The 15458-nt window shown below is 40.8% G+C and overlaps 1 protein-coding gene across 1 annotated transcript; it reads left to right on the forward strand.

Moving 5' to 3' along the window:
- The first annotated feature begins 245 nt into the window (after positions 1-245).
- On the forward strand, positions 246-15412 carry Ppid (peptidylprolyl isomerase D). The gene is made up of 10 exons (XM_055596671.1): positions 246-437; positions 2248-2388; positions 5525-5631; positions 7971-8159; positions 9147-9269; positions 9421-9527; positions 12042-12183; positions 13891-13977; positions 14062-14104; positions 14855-15412. Exons 1-10 carry the CDS (start codon positions 353-355, stop codon positions 14941-14943), a joined length of 1113 nt encoding a protein of 370 aa, XP_055452646.1. The 5' UTR covers positions 246-352; the 3' UTR covers positions 14944-15412.
- The last annotated feature ends 46 nt before the right edge of the window (positions 15413-15458 follow it).

A 15458-nucleotide genomic window follows, 5' to 3' on the forward strand; every position in this document is an offset into this window, starting at 1 on the left:
TCTAAACGTATGTATGCGCGCGCTTGCGTGCACGCTGCGACAGGCACGTGGAGGTCAGACGGCAACTGGGTGATGACACTCTTTCCTTCCACCTTGTGGACTCCGGGGATCAAACTCAGGTCTCGAAGCACAGAAGCACCGCTCTGCCACTGCAGAGAGGCAGGACCTGACTGCCACGCTCCGGAACCGGAAGAGAGGACGACGTCCCCGGAAACCAGCGTGCAGCTTCCGGCTGCGCGCAGGAAGTGGCTCCTGCGCGTGTCTCCCGTTTGTCACGTAGAGACACGGTGGCGTTTGAGCCTCTCTCGCGCACGGGGTTCCCGCGTCCTGACTCCCAGCGCCCGCAGAGAAGATGTCGCATCCATCCCCGGCGGCCAAGCCCTCCAGCCCCCAGAACCCGCGGGTCTTCTTTGACGTAGACATCGGAGGGGAGCGAGGTGAGCGGTCCGAACGGCTCAGCCACCCTCCGCCCGGGCCTCCCCGCCGCGGTTCTTCCGCTCGGCCCGCCGGCCGTTAGGCGGCTCGGCACCTGGGAGGCGGAGGGAGATTGCAGCCTGGCTCCCACCCGGAGCACGACCTGGCGTCCGCGAGTCCACACTGAGCCCCTCTGCCTTGTAGGCGATGGTAGTTCTTCCGTAGTTCCCCCGGAAGTTTCTGGAAATTTCTGCTTCAGGAATTGTGGCGTCCCTTCACGTTTGTCTCTATATTTGGTCGTACTTCCTGCAGCCTTTGCGCCGCCACTTACTATAAAATAAAATGATTTGATGACTGAGATGGATAGATCGGGGTGCTCGCTGGATATCCGCGGGGCTCTAGTTCCACCATGTGCCACTTGGCACGTGAAATACATCGGGAGCTACCGTGTCATTTACAAATTTAAGAGACTTATTTGCTTAGTGCTTTTTTCCTTACTGATTATAGTAGCCCTTTAGGGGAGGCGATCGTTTCTGCGGCTTGGCATAAGGAAATCGAGCGCTATGGCTGGATGGTTGCCTTGGATTCAGAGCCAAGAAGCCCTAAGCCGGCGCCTCTCATCCCGTGAGTCGGTTTCGAACGACCCTTTCACAGAGCTGCTTTCCCGGCATATCCGATATTTACGTTACGATTCATAACAGCAAAATTACAAGTATGATGAGGAACTGTACTAAAGGGTCGCAGCATTAAGAGGGTTGAGAACTACTGTTTGCAGCCCTTGTGAATTGGATGGGGAGTAACATTCCTTGTAACTGAATTGGACTTACCCTGAAACATGTTATAGAGTTGCTGGACAGACTTAATGGGATGGGTACACGCATTTACATGTGCATTCACTGTGTTTCGGAACCATGGTTGCTGAGAGTAGAACCATTTCAGAGGCTGCAATAGGCAGTTTCCATACAGCGCAGAGAATGGTTAAGTCTGAAAACGCCAGCCACTCTGACCTTTGCTGCACTGTTTGTCTTCTGTTGGTTACATGGCGATTAGAAATTCTGAATATAGGGCCACTGAGAGATAGCTCAGTAGGTAAAGGTGCCTGCCACCAACCCTGACTGCCAGAAGTTGTCTCCTGATTTCCCCACTGCATGCCTCAGTCCCACATATAGAATGAATACTTATTTTTAAGTCTGAATATTGGTTAAATGATTCAGGATTTGAAACCATTTGTACTCATGGTGTCTTTCCTATGCTGCTAATCACCTGGATGCTGTAATTGATTATAATCTTCTGTGTGGTGTTTCAAGTTTAGATATACAAAGCTTTCCTTAGACTAAACAGGAATCTTTTTAAAAATAATATCTAACAGTTCCATGGTTATCCAAAGGAAATGAAGTTTGTATGCATACCTGTGGTGTTGCAGCAGATTCACAGTAGCCTGCATACTGCACCAATCTGGTATCTAGCAAGCATGTATATGCATACAATGTGCTGTGTACACAGTAGATTATGACACTGCCTTTTAAAAGAAAGAAATCTTATTTTTGACTACATGAATCTAGAGGATATTATGCGGAGTGAAATAGGATCTCACTTTTGTGGGATCTTTAAAATGTTGAACTCATGATAGGTACCACAGGCTGAGGAGATTTCAAAGGTGCATAATTTCAATTTAAGATAAGTAAGCTCAAAAGGTCTGTTAAACAACATTGTGACTATAGTTAATAACATGTTAAAAGAAAGCTCTGTTAACCACTGGTTAGGTGTGCTCCTTTTTGTTTGTCCATTTAGTTACTTTGCACACTGACAAGATTACCTTTTCTTTTCCTTCAGTTGGCCGAATTGTTTTAGAATTGTTTGCAGATATTGTTCCCAAAACTGCAGAAAATTTTCGTGCGCTGTGTACAGGAGAAAAAGGCACTGGCTCCACAACTGGGAAAGCGCTCCATTTTAAAGGATGCCCTTTCCACCGAAGTACGTATATCAACTTCTCTGTTTGGGAATCTTGGTGCACATGCCAGTCCTGCTTTCAGGAACAACTGCAGAAGTGAGGTTTCGGGAAAGGCCTCACTGCTGAATTTCTTGAAGGATACTTGGACACAAGTGCTAGCTTAGTGCTATAAAGGCTGGCAGTGAGCAGTGGGATTGTGAGAACAGCTAAAGGTTATGGCCGTGACATGGGCAACCCTGGCTTCACAAGTCTTCTGACTTTCTTCTTCAAACCATTTCATTGGGGGTGGGGGTAGCATGACAGATAAATAAGCTGACCATAGGTCATTTTACAGCCTGGGCAGAATTGTTTGAGAAGTGTTTAACATTTAATGTCTTGGGCCCACTGGTAATGTGTGATTAACTGTCATTTCACACAGATTATTTGACCATTGTCCCAGTGTCTTTTTATTTATTTTTTTCCCAGTGTCTTTAGGTTCAGTAGTCTTACATTCAGGAGCAACATGCCCTCACCATTTTATTTTTGAAGCTAATAAAAGTCTAAGCACCCAGTAAATATAAATATTATAAACAGTATCAGTAATTTTTCTGTATTTCAGGGGATTGAATCTAAGGTATTATACTCCAATTTACACAATTTTTTTAAAAATAGTATTTATTAAAAAAAAATGAGTTCTAGGCAGGGGTGTCACACTCCTTTAATCCCAGCACTCTGGGGGCAAAGATAGGTGTATTTCTGAGTTTGAGACTAGCCTGGTCTACAAAGTGAGTTCCAGGACAGCCAGGACTGTTACACAGAGAAACCCTGTTTTGGAAAAAAAAAAAAAAAAAAGAAAAGAAAAGAAAAAGAAAAATGAACATTGATTTTTTTTTTTTTAAAGTTTTAAACTTTATTTACTTTTGTATTTAATAGAAGTATGCTAGCTCAGGAGGCAGAGGCAGCCAGATCTCTGAGTTCAAGGCCAGCCTGGTCTGCAGAGTGAGTTCCAGAACAGCCAGTACTACACAGAAAAACCCTTTCTGAACAAAAAAACACTCCCCCCCCAAAAAAAAAAAAATTATACCTAATAAAACTATCTAGAAAACAGTTAACCTGGGGAGAGATGACTGAGCAGTTAAGAGCACTTCCTGTTCTGAGATGACCCAAGGTGGGTTCCCAGTATCTATGTTTATTGGCTCACAGCCTCTTGTGACTATAACTTCAGGGACTCCAGGAGCTGCCCCTGAAGGCACGGCACATATGTGACTTTTTTTTTCTTTTTAAAGATTTATTTATTTATGTGTTAAAGTACTCTGCCTGCATGTACCAGCACACCAGAAGAGGGCAACACCATGTGCTTGCTGGGAATTGAACTCAGGACCTTTGGAAGAGCGGGCAGTGTTCTTACCCTCCTAGTCATCTCTCCAGCCTATGACATTCATTTACATACTTAAACATACACATAAATACTGCTGAAAAGAAAAGAAAATAGTGCTATTTATTTTTCACTTTTATCTGCACTTTATGCTGAATTTATTCCTGTGCTGGAAGTTTTTGTTTCTTCTGGGATATCTTTTTTCCTTCTGTTCATCCTCCTCTTTTGGCTTTAAAACAGTTTGTTCCTTTTCCCTGAGGATCATCTCAGTGGTAGGGGAGTCATACCTGGGTTAATCTGGCCTTGTTGGCCTGGATATGTTCAGTGACTAGAGAATCTCTATCTAAGCGCTTAGTTCAGCATTACTCTGCATTTTTCAGCGTGTGCAGCGAAAATGCAGCACTCTCACTTGGCTACCAACCCTGAGTCCAGCCCCACTGCTTGGCCTGGGCGCACCTCCTGAAGCCACCATTATATATTGCCAGAATGGCATGCAGTGCTTCTCTACAGTGACTTCTTTCAGATACTTAGTGGCTTTTCAGATATGCATACCCATGATGGCCTGAGCTGTTTCCTGTGTGTTCTTAGAGAAAAGGAAGATTTGAACCCCTTGATTTGCATGCTTTCATAGGGTTTTATGGGTCCAGAGAGTAGCGAACCATCTGTACAGGTCACCTTTGGCCACTTACAGGAAGAGCACTGTAGCTATTAAAAATAGCAGTTGGCTAGAGCTGGCACTGGGGAATGAAGTCACACGGCTGGTGATTATAGACCCATACTATTTTTACAAATGTAACTGATACAAAACGTATTTTTAATTCTGGAATGTTGGAACATGTTAGGCAGAGAATACTTTTCATGATTTGTATAAATTTATATAAAAATATTTTTGGGGTCTTGGGATTCTGCTGCTTGGACTTGGGCAGAATTAAGAATTATTGCAGGCTTTTCTGAGTCTGTTGCTAGGAGAAATGTAAGTTGTGTAACTTAAGAGAGGGAGCAAGCCCAGGGCAGCTGCACATGGATCCACCCAACTATGTTTCCTTGTCTCTTGGCCAGCTGTATCACTGCAGTGTAGCCAAATGCCGAGTCCCATGAACCTATACTTCTCTGATCAGGAGGTGGATGGTTTTGGAAACCTTTAAAAGGCCATGCCAAACTATTGTCATTAAGTGTACGAAAAAAAATCTCTTGCATGCATTCCTAGCATATGTGAGGCTCTAGGTTTGGTCCTAATTGTTTGTTCAACACTATTAGGGATTTTAATGTTTATTTAGCAGGCATTACTGAGCAGATACATATTTTCAAGGAATAAAATGATACTCATTGTTGGAAGGGACAAGATTATTACATTTTATAAAACGTAAGTAGAGTTAGCATAGTGATGCAAACTAGGTCTGCCTTCTATGTGTTGGTGACATTTTTTTTTTAATTTTTATTTTATTTTTATTAATAACAGTTATTCACTTTGTATCCCAGTTGTAGCCCCCTCCTCCACCCTCTCCCAACCCCATTCACTCTCCCTATTCTCCTATGCCCCTCTTGGTGACAGTTTTATACAGGGAGATACCTTTGAATTTGTGCAAAGAATAATTTCTTGAGTTGGTGGGGAGTTGTTAGTAAAATATATGTTGGAGTTATGTTTTGAGAAGTCTTCCAGGTAGAGTTGATGGGGTGAGGACATGGGAGAAAGGCCAGGTACATGACTGAAGTTGTGCTTAGGAAGTTCTCTTTTATTTTTCATTAGTTAGCATTGCCGAGATCACCTGTTTCAGTTACTAATAGTCCTATTCCTTTTTTTTCAGTTATTAAGAAATTTATGATTCAAGGTGGAGACTTCTCAAATCATAATGGTACAGGTGGAGAAAGTATTTATGGTGAAAAATTTGAAGATGAAAATTTTCATTATAAGGTAAAGAAAAAATTCTTGTTTTTGTTAATATAAAGATTATATATTTGAAATACACCTGGATTAAGATACTAAAAAAAAAAAAAAAAAATCTTTGTGGCCAGAATGCTGACCTCCCTCCCCTCTGGTGCTAGGCCCTCCTTCTGGTGCTAGGGCCTTTTATGCCCAGCAAGCACTCCATTACTTAGCTAACCTTACTCCCATTTTCTGTTTTGAAACTGGGGCTTGCCTAGTTGCTCAGGTTAGCTTTAAACTCACTGTAGCTGAGAACTCCTAGTCCTTTTTTTACTTACCCGCCTTAGGAGCTAAGCTTATAAATCTTTGTCAGCATGGTATGGGCTATACTTTTCTTATAAAAGAAATTATATTTATAAATAAGCTTTTCTAAGGTTGTGTGGTACTGGGTGTGAGCTCAGGGTCTTTTGCATGCCAGCCAAGTTCTCTGCCACACAAGCTATACACCAGTTCACTGTTCATCTTTAATGTGGAAGGGATTTATCCAGTAACAGTTTTGCTTTCGGAGCCAGGGTTTAACTGTGTAGTCCAGGGTGGTCCTGAATTTACCATCCTTCTGCATTTTGCCTCCTGAGTGCTGGAATGACAGATAAACAATATCATACCTAGCCAGTATGATGTTTTGGCCAAAATACTGTGCTTATTTCACTACAGTCAGTTTTTATATGCTTCAGTTAAGCCAGTGAGTTTTTAAGCTCCCATATGGCAAAGTTGATCCCAGCAAAAAATGTTGTCATTATTGTAAGGATGGTAACTTGTGCATCTTTATCCTTGAATTTGAAGAACAAAACCATCGCTAATATCCAGGATGTCAGGGGATTTCCCACCTAGCGGATATGGTTAATGTTCGGGGTATATTGCACCATTCCCGTTTTAAGAACAGACATGTAAGTACAAAAGTAAAGTGATGTCTTTGGAAATGAGGCATATAGGCAAGGTAATAAGGATGACTTGCAGAGAGAATTTCTGTTGCTCACTTCTGTCATTGCACCAGAGAGCTTATAAGAAATGACTTATAATCTTACCTCAGAGTCAAGATTAAAATACAAGGGACTGTGGAAGATAACAATACATAATATAACACATGTAAGTGGTAAATTGATTGAATATATTTGTTTGTATGACTTTGATACAAGTTGAGTGTCCCTTATGAAATGCTCTGGGCTAGAAATATTTCAGTTATTTGGATTTTGAAATGTTTGCATAATTTTATAGGTTGAGCATCCTGCATCTGAAATCTGAAAGTTGTTGCTCAAAAGTTTCAGATTTTGTAACATGTTGGACCTTGGTTTTCGGATTAGGAATGTTCAACCTCTGGAACTAGCTGTGTAAACCAAGCTGGCATTGAACTCACAGAGATCAGCAGTCTCTGCTTTCTGAGTGCTGGGATTAAGAGCATGTGGGACTACACCCAGCTCCTGTGATAGGAGAAATGTTAGATAGTTCAGGTTAGGAGAGGCAGTGAGGAGGCTTGAACACTTATGCTAGACGAATAGACCAGGTCTAAAATACAGATTTGAAAAGGAAAGTAATGACAGCAATGGGGAAAAGGTAGTGGAAGGCCAAGGAAAAGAAAAGAATAACTGAGGCTTTTCTGACCACTGCAATGAATAAAGGAAAGGAGGCAAAAGGAAAAGACTTGCCTCTGGCATTGTGCAGATTCGGTGACCTTGGAAACGGAGTGAGACTTAGATTGATGGGACCAAGGTGTCTCGGGTAGGAAAGTAGCCCAGGAGTTGAGAGGTGTGCACTAGAGGCATGCGTTCAGGAAGCCTAAGCTGTGCAAAGCAAAGAAGCTGGCTTGCGCTTCAACAGACTGCTTGAAACATGTTCTTTTGCATAGTCTGAGTCATTGATTTGCCTGAAGGAAAGCCATAGATTGGAAGTATTTATCTGAGTAACTTGTCAAATTCAGTACTACATTACTGTTTTCAGTTTAGTGAAAAAGAAGAATCATAATGTAGGCCTATTTCTGAGTGTGGAAGGACTGTACAGGGGTTCTCAGAAAAATAGCCGTTACAAAAAGAGCAGAGTAGCCTATTAGATTTCCTTGCTGTGGAATCTTCATCTTTAAGATTGAAGTGTAAGCCTCTCTTGCAGATGGCCAGTTCTGTTCGTTTAAGGTATCTGTTAGTGCTATGAACTCCGTCTCTGATTTTCTTAAAGTAAATCAGAGACAAGAAGTAACAAACGTGTATATGTGCAGTTGATGTAGAAGAGTAAAGTTTAGCAGTACACCCCATCTATTTTAGGTGAAGAGTCAATACAGGGAAAATCATATTAGGCCTCTAACTTTGTTTTTCTTGTAATGATTTTTATCTCTGCAGCATGACCAGGAGGGTTTGCTGAGCATGGCAAATGCAGGCCCCAATACAAATGGTTCTCAGTTCTTTATCACAACAGTTCCGACTCCTCACCTGGATGGGAAACATGTGGTATTTGGTCAAGTAATTAAAGGACTAGGTGTGGCGAGGATGCTTGAAAACGTAGAAGTGAATGGTGAAAAACCTGCCAAAGTAAGTAAAAGTTACAGTGAAATAGACACCAGCTTAGCTACTGTGTCAAAGACATGCAGGTTACAGGGTCAGGTGGTTGTCGCCTAGAAAAGTAGGAAAGAAGTTAGGATGGTTTGCTAAAGGAGTCTGAATTGGCCACTTTCCTTTGAAACTTTTTTTCATTTTTTTATTAGTTACAATTTATTCACTTTGTATCCCAGCTGTAGCCTCCTTCTCCTTTGAAACTTTTTAAAATCAATGGTTAAGAAGATTAGGTAAAGGAGGCTGGGGCTTTTTTGTTTGTTTGTTTGTTTGTTTGTTTCTTTTTTGGAGTTGTTGTTTTCCCCAGGAAACGTAGACCTGGCTTTCTTTGAATTGTCCAGTAGTCCTTTTGTCTCTGCTCATGCTACTCAAGGACTACTTTGTTGGACTCTTTGTCCAACAAAGAGATTTTAGTACTTATTTCAGCTTAAGTGTGATCTAACAAAGTGATCTACGTTAGATTGCCTAAGTGTTCCCATACCCGTGAGACTTGTGTCAATAGTTGACTATAGTGCACACTAGAAAGAAGACAGTACACTACTGTTTCACTAGGAGTTCGGCACAGATCTTGTGGCTTTTCTTAATGTGTTTTTACACCCTGTATAAACTGCTCGATTGTTTCAGGTTGTATTGTATTCTAAATACCCATGGGACAGCGTGGCTGTGAGACCCATAAAGCAACAAGACAGTGTAGAGGGTTAGAAGCCCAGTTACTGCTACAAGTATGCTGGCCAGTCATACATGACAGCTTCATATGTGTGATGTGGTTCTCAGCTCATCATGTTCATAGTACTAACAGTAAATGCTGTAAATAGTGACACTGTTGGACTAAGAGGAAACTGCTGTAATTATAGCAGATGGATGCATCTTTGACATGAGTAGTAGTGTGTGTACCCTTGAGCCATGCAGCCTTTAAAAGTAGACGTTAAGATCTCAGATACTCACTTCCGTTTCACATTTTTACAGCTGTGTGTTATTGCAGAATGTGGAGAATTGAAAGAAGGGGATGATTGGGGAATATTCCCCAAAGATGGCTCTGGTGATAATCATCCAGATTTCCCTGAAGATGCAGATATAGATTTAAAAGATGTAAGTACTTCCAGATGAATAAACTTTAATTACTTAAGTTAATTAAAGTACTTAGTACTAGAAGGTTGGTCAGCCTGTCATTATGATAGAACCTTTGTGTTAAGTTAACATTATTTACTAACACCCAACATACTTGTAATCTTTTATACAGGTAGATAAAATTTTATTAATAGCTGAAGACTTAAAAAACATTGGAAATACTTTTTTCAAGTCTCAGAACTGGGAGATGGCAATTAAAAAATATGCGAAAGTATTAAGGTAAAAAAACATTTTTAATAAGTTACTTTTTAGAATGTGTAAACTGAATTATGAACTAAGTGCAGAATCGCTCATATTTAGCAAGTTATTTGTGTAATGAACAGTGTATTGAAAGAGGAACATTTCTTGCCTGGTGTGTAGCACACCTTTAATCCTAGCGCTGCAGAGGCAGAGGTAGTGGCAGGTAGATCTTTGATTTGGGGGGAGGCCAGCCTGGTCTGCAGATCTAGCTCCAGGATAGTCCCAGGGCTACACCAACAATCCAGCCCGAAGTATGTCAGCACTTAGTGTCCTCCAGAAAGAGCAAGGGCAATCTAAATCAGCTGCGCTCCTGAGGCAGAGTACACCCTCTCCATAAGCAAGAGCAAGGGCAATCTAAATCAGCTGCGCTCCTGAGGCAGAGTACACCCTCTCCATAAGGCAACACTGGCAGTATAAGTATGGAGCCTGTTTTACATTGTCTCACCTTTTTTCTTTTCTGATTCAGAGTGCAAGTTTAAGGAGCTGTAATACTGCTTTTCTCTTCCTGGTCATCACACCCATTCCCCAACCCTCAGATAGGGTTTTATATGTGGCTCTGGCCGGCCTGGGACTGGCTATGTGGACCAGGCTGGTCTCAGACCCACAGATCTGTCTTATTCTGTGTGTAGCACCCCACCACCCAAAACCAGGGCCTATTGGGATTTAAAGCATGAGTCATCGGCGCTGGCCCCTCTAGGGCCTTTTTTTTTTTTTTTTTTTAACTCTTTTAAAATATTTATAATTTGTGTGTACCACAGCATGTGAGTAGAGTTCAGAGGACAACTTGTGGGAATTAGTTCTCTTTTCTGCCACGTGGGTCCTGGGATTGAACACAGGCTGTCATGATTATCTTTACTTTCGAGGCATCCTTTGGCCACACATATAAAATCATGTGGAGGCCATAGTTCAACATTGGCTGTCATCCTCAGGGACATTGTCTCCCTCCTTTGAGACAGTCTCTTATTGGCTTAGAGCTTGCCAATTAGTCTAGACTGGTTGGGTGGTGAGCCTCCAGCATCTTCCAGGTTCCAGCCTTAGTGATGCTCCACTTGTCCAACACGTGTATATGAGGTTGGAGAGGGGGTGCTGCCAAACTCGGGTCCTCTTGCTTATTTACCAGCTGAGCTGTCTTCAGCATCCCTTACCTTTGTGGTGTCCCAGTAAGTCAGTTGTCATATACATAATTGTTTCTTTAGGATCACGAGCTTGCATATTTTGGAAAGAGGTATGGTAGGGTGATGTTCTGTATTTCTTAAGATAACACGCACTGTTTTGTATTTGGGCACTTGATCAAGCATGTTAGATAAGCATGATATCATCTGATGTACCTTTGCCCCTGTGTGAATAGAAAGTGATACTGTGACACTGTTTGTGGTAGTGTCACTGAAGCACCTTTGTGAGATGACTACAGTGACTGTTGGAGAGCTTGGTTCTTGAGTTTTAACATTCATTTATAAGATGGCATTTCTCTGTAGGAGCCAGCCCTTCTTCCTCACTAAGCCATAGTAAATCTGGGTGTTTAAAACTCTGCTTATTTTTAATTGCATTGCAAGAGTGCTTGAGGAGGCCAGAGGACAAGTTTTGGGAGTCTGTTCTCTTCCACCATGTGGGTTGCCATTGGCCAAACTGAGGTCATCAGTTCTTCCTTGTTTTTATTTTGGTTTGTTTGTTTGAGATGCTGGGGGTTCCCAGGGTCCCTGGCATGTTAGATAAGCACTCTGAGCTACATTCCCAGCTTGAATGTTACAACAGTACTATAGCACTTGCTCTTATAACTACTTGCTTTTGTATCTGGAATAAGCAGTTTCTCTGCGTCAATTCCCTATGGAGAAAGGAAATGTTAGAAACTAAGTTCTAGGACCAGATCCTCAGCTTAACTTCTAGGAAACAGTTAATACTATTAAACAGTTAATACTACTAAACAGTTAATACTCAGCTTAACTTTCAGGAAACAGTTAATATTACATCGATGACTAAATAGCTCAGTGAGTAAAAGGACTTATTTAACAATCCTGTGACCAACCCTGAATCCACAGTAAAAGGAAATAACTGCCTACCCAAAGTTGTCCTCTGATCTCTGCATACACACTATGCTACCTGGCACCCATACTCAAACACAGTAGTTTGAAAAATCAACACTACTTAGTTCTTAGCCTCTTTCCATTGAATTTAATTGTCTAGGAATACTGGTTCTAAACATAATTGGAAAATATGTAATATGAACCTGAGTTGTACATAATTAGATATGGGAGCTAATATTAGTTAACTTAGGGGAAAAGTTGATGTAAAAATATCCTATAGAAAAATAGGGCTAGGAATGTAGTTCAGTAGCAGGAAGGTGTGCCTAGCAGGCTCTGGGTTTAATTTCTTGCATCTGAAGAAAAAGCATCATCAAAAACTTGTGATCATAAAGTATTAGATGGACCTTTAATACCAACCACAGTGTTGAAGCAGTGTGGAGTTCCCTGTTTCTTTTATTAATACGTTTTCCAGGTACATGGATAGTTCGAAGGCTGTTGTTGAGAAAGCAGATCTATCCAGACTGCAACCTATAGCCTTAAGTTGTGTGCTGAATATTGGTGCTTGTAAACTGAAGATGTCAGATTGGCAGGGAGCAATTGACAGTTGTTTGGAGGTAAGTCTGTGATGTTGATTGGGAGGAGTAGGATTTAGACGTACAAATTAGAAAAAGGCAATAGTCCTTAATGTATTTTAATTGCCTAGGACCTAATGAGGCTTGACAAAATGTAACTTAAGTCTTGTTTCCAAATATTTTGGCACATCAGTTCTTTTTGATAATCTTAATTTTGCTTTTAATACTGTCACTTAATATGTACTAACTGCTTTTATTTCTCAAAGCATATTTATGTGCTTATTTATTTGTATTTATGAGCTGGGCATATATGAACACAAAACCAAGAATGATTAAGAATAGAGGTAAGAGTGTGGTGGCCTAGACCTGTAATCCCAGCACTGTGGAGGTAGAGGTAGGAAGATGAGAAACTCATAGCTATCCTTTGTTAGGTGACAGAGACCCTGTTTCAAAAGCAGGGTTTTGTGTTTTGCTTTACAGCGGAGATACATCCTGAGCGCAGGCTTGGCTTTTTTGAAACATGGTCTTACTATATACTTTAGGTTGACCTCACACTAGGTCTTCCTGCCTGTCCTTTCAAGTGTTGGGATCAGGCATGTTACCACCATGCTAGGTGGGGCTATTTTTACTTTATACTTAATTTTGTGTCCATGTGCCACAGTGAGTGCAAGAGGCAGAAGACAATATTTGTGGAGTCCGATCTTTCCTTCCACCTTAGGTTGGTTCCAGAGGCTGTCATGGCAAGTGCCTTTACCCCTGAGCCATGTTGCTGGCTACTTTTATTTTTTAAATCCTAGATCCTGATAGGATCCAATGGGCAGACAGTTTTTATTTGGTGTTAAGATTAGTTACTACTAGAGTAAACAGAAAGATATTTTGTCCTAGTAAAGGCCATCCATGTACACTGAATGGTACTTTTTAAAAGTTTCGAGACTAAATGTTTTTTTGCACATTAAACCTAGAGCATGCACCTGTGCTCAGTAAGACCTGGTTGTGCAGCTCAGTGGCACAGTAGTACTTGTGTAGTGTTCACAAGGCTGCCCTTCAGTCCTGGCCCTCCCATTAGCCCTTGCTTAAGTAGATAGAATGAATAACAAGAAATGTATACACATGTGTTTAGAAGGGAATGTGCATAGAGGAAAGTTTGCAAGAGAGAAGGTCCACTCTGCATCTTCTGTAAGTCAGAATTGTCCATCTTAAGAAAAAAATTTCTCAGTGTTGGCTCTTTTAAGAGCTGTTATGTAAACAATATAGCTTAAAAATGTCTCAGGGGAGAGATCTATTAAAAGTTGTTCATGCTCAGAATATAATTGGCCCCGCCATGTCCCTGGGTTCTCAGATTGTCCAACCACAGGTTGAATATTATTCTGTGATAAACATGTAGACTTTATTTTCATCATTACCTATAAACACAGCTGGACAAATATTTACATGGCATTCAAGTGACTTGTGTACCTGTGGATTTTGGTTTTTAGGAGGTGGTGGACCATTCTTGAACCAATAACAAAGTATCAAAACATAACTGTATTTAACTTTAATTAAAATGTTTTTGTTTGTTTGTTTTTTCCTTGAATAGTCTGGGTCCACTTGGGCTAGAAACCAGTGCTGAGAGAAGCACTCTGGAGACACAACCACTCAATACTCTTACTTTGTGCTGGTAGAGCACGGGTGCTCTAGCTCCAGTGAGTTGGAGCCCGTTGATAACACTCACTTTTAGATACAAATACTGATGTTACAACTTTTTCATAGGCTCTTGAGATGGACCCGTCAAATACCAAAGCACTATACCGCAAAGCACAAGGATGGCAAGGATTAAAAGAATATGATCAAGCCTTGGTAAATTTTCTTCTCATTGTTGTATAATAGTCACAGTTAAAGTCTTAATGTCTAATGTTTCTTAAATTCTCTTCTCCATTGTAGGCCGATCTTAAGAAGGCGCAGGAGATAGCCCCAGGAGACAAAGGTAAATTGGCAGGTTTTGTAATGAAGCTTCATTTTGTTGGTCAAAAATGGAACCTGGGGGCTAGAGAAATGTCTCAGTGGTTAAGAGCATTGTTCTTCCAGGGTCCTGAGTTTGATTCCCAGCAACCATCTATACTGGGATCCGATGCCCTCTTATGCAGGTGTACATACAGATAGAACACTCATACACATAAATAAAAGCTTTAAAAAAATAGATCCTCATGAGCCAGTGTACACTCAACCTTGACATATTTATTTGTTTAGATATTGCAGAGTGCCTCTTACTGGGCCAGGCAGTGATTATATAGTAAATTAGACAAGAATTCAAGGTGGCCGTCCTATGCAGAGCCTACATTCTTACTCTGCTCAAGAATGTACTAGCTTTTTAGTAGGCCTTCATACTGCTTCTGTGACCCTTTTTGCTGTGATGTAGGTTCTGTTACATCAGTGCTAGTCTATAAAAGATCATAGTAAGAAAGTATTGATTGCAATTTTAAAGTTTGCGACATCCCTTTCTAAGCTGAATGTGGCTGTGACCAAACACTGTATGTACTGGGTATGTTGCAGAGTAGCTCTAATAGAAAGAACTCACCCAAGGTAAAGCAGATGAAGAAGGACAATATGTCTAAATATTACTGGTAAAAACCAGAACTATGTCAGGGGAGAGTGAAGTGTTACTACTGCAGTCTGTTGTTGTTTTCCCAATTTTTTAGATGCTTTGAAAATTAATTGATTGCTTTTCCCTCCCCAGCTATCCAGGCAGAAATGCTTAAAGTCAAACAAATGATAAAGGCACAGAAAGACAAAGAGAAGGCAGTGTATGCAAAAATGTTTGCTTAATAAGGATTCGACTTTGCTTAAATATGCATTGATTATATAAAAGATAATGTAAGTTACTGTCTGATCCTTGATGTTTCCCTTGATTCTTTGTCATTGTTTACATAGAATTGTTGACAGATTCCTTCTTAATAAAATGTTATGAAATACAGTGACTCTCATTTTAAAAGTGCATTTTCATCAAGAGTGGTATCCGGCCAATGTTTAAACTGTAAATTTAGAGTCTCACTAAGTTGTATGCTTTGTGGACCACCTTAGTTCTCAACTTGTGGGTCCGTTGGTTTGTAACAGTATCAAAATTATAGTTATGACGTAGCAACAAAACAATTTTATGGTTGGGGTTCACCACAACATGGGGAACTACATGTACTAAAGGGTTGCGAAGGTTGAGAACCACTGATATAATCTGTCACAATTATGTGTGTAACCAGTGGGCATGGCTATGTTTCAATAAAACTTCGTTAAGTGTTGAGCTCTGGATGTCCTTTCTGGTCTAGAACACATTTGTTTTCATACTT

This window comes from Psammomys obesus, unplaced genomic scaffold (assembly GCF_907164565.1).
Source record: "Psammomys obesus unplaced genomic scaffold, mPsaObe1.curated_primary_1811, whole genome shotgun sequence".
Taxonomy (NCBI): domain Eukaryota; kingdom Metazoa; phylum Chordata; class Mammalia; order Rodentia; family Muridae; genus Psammomys; species Psammomys obesus.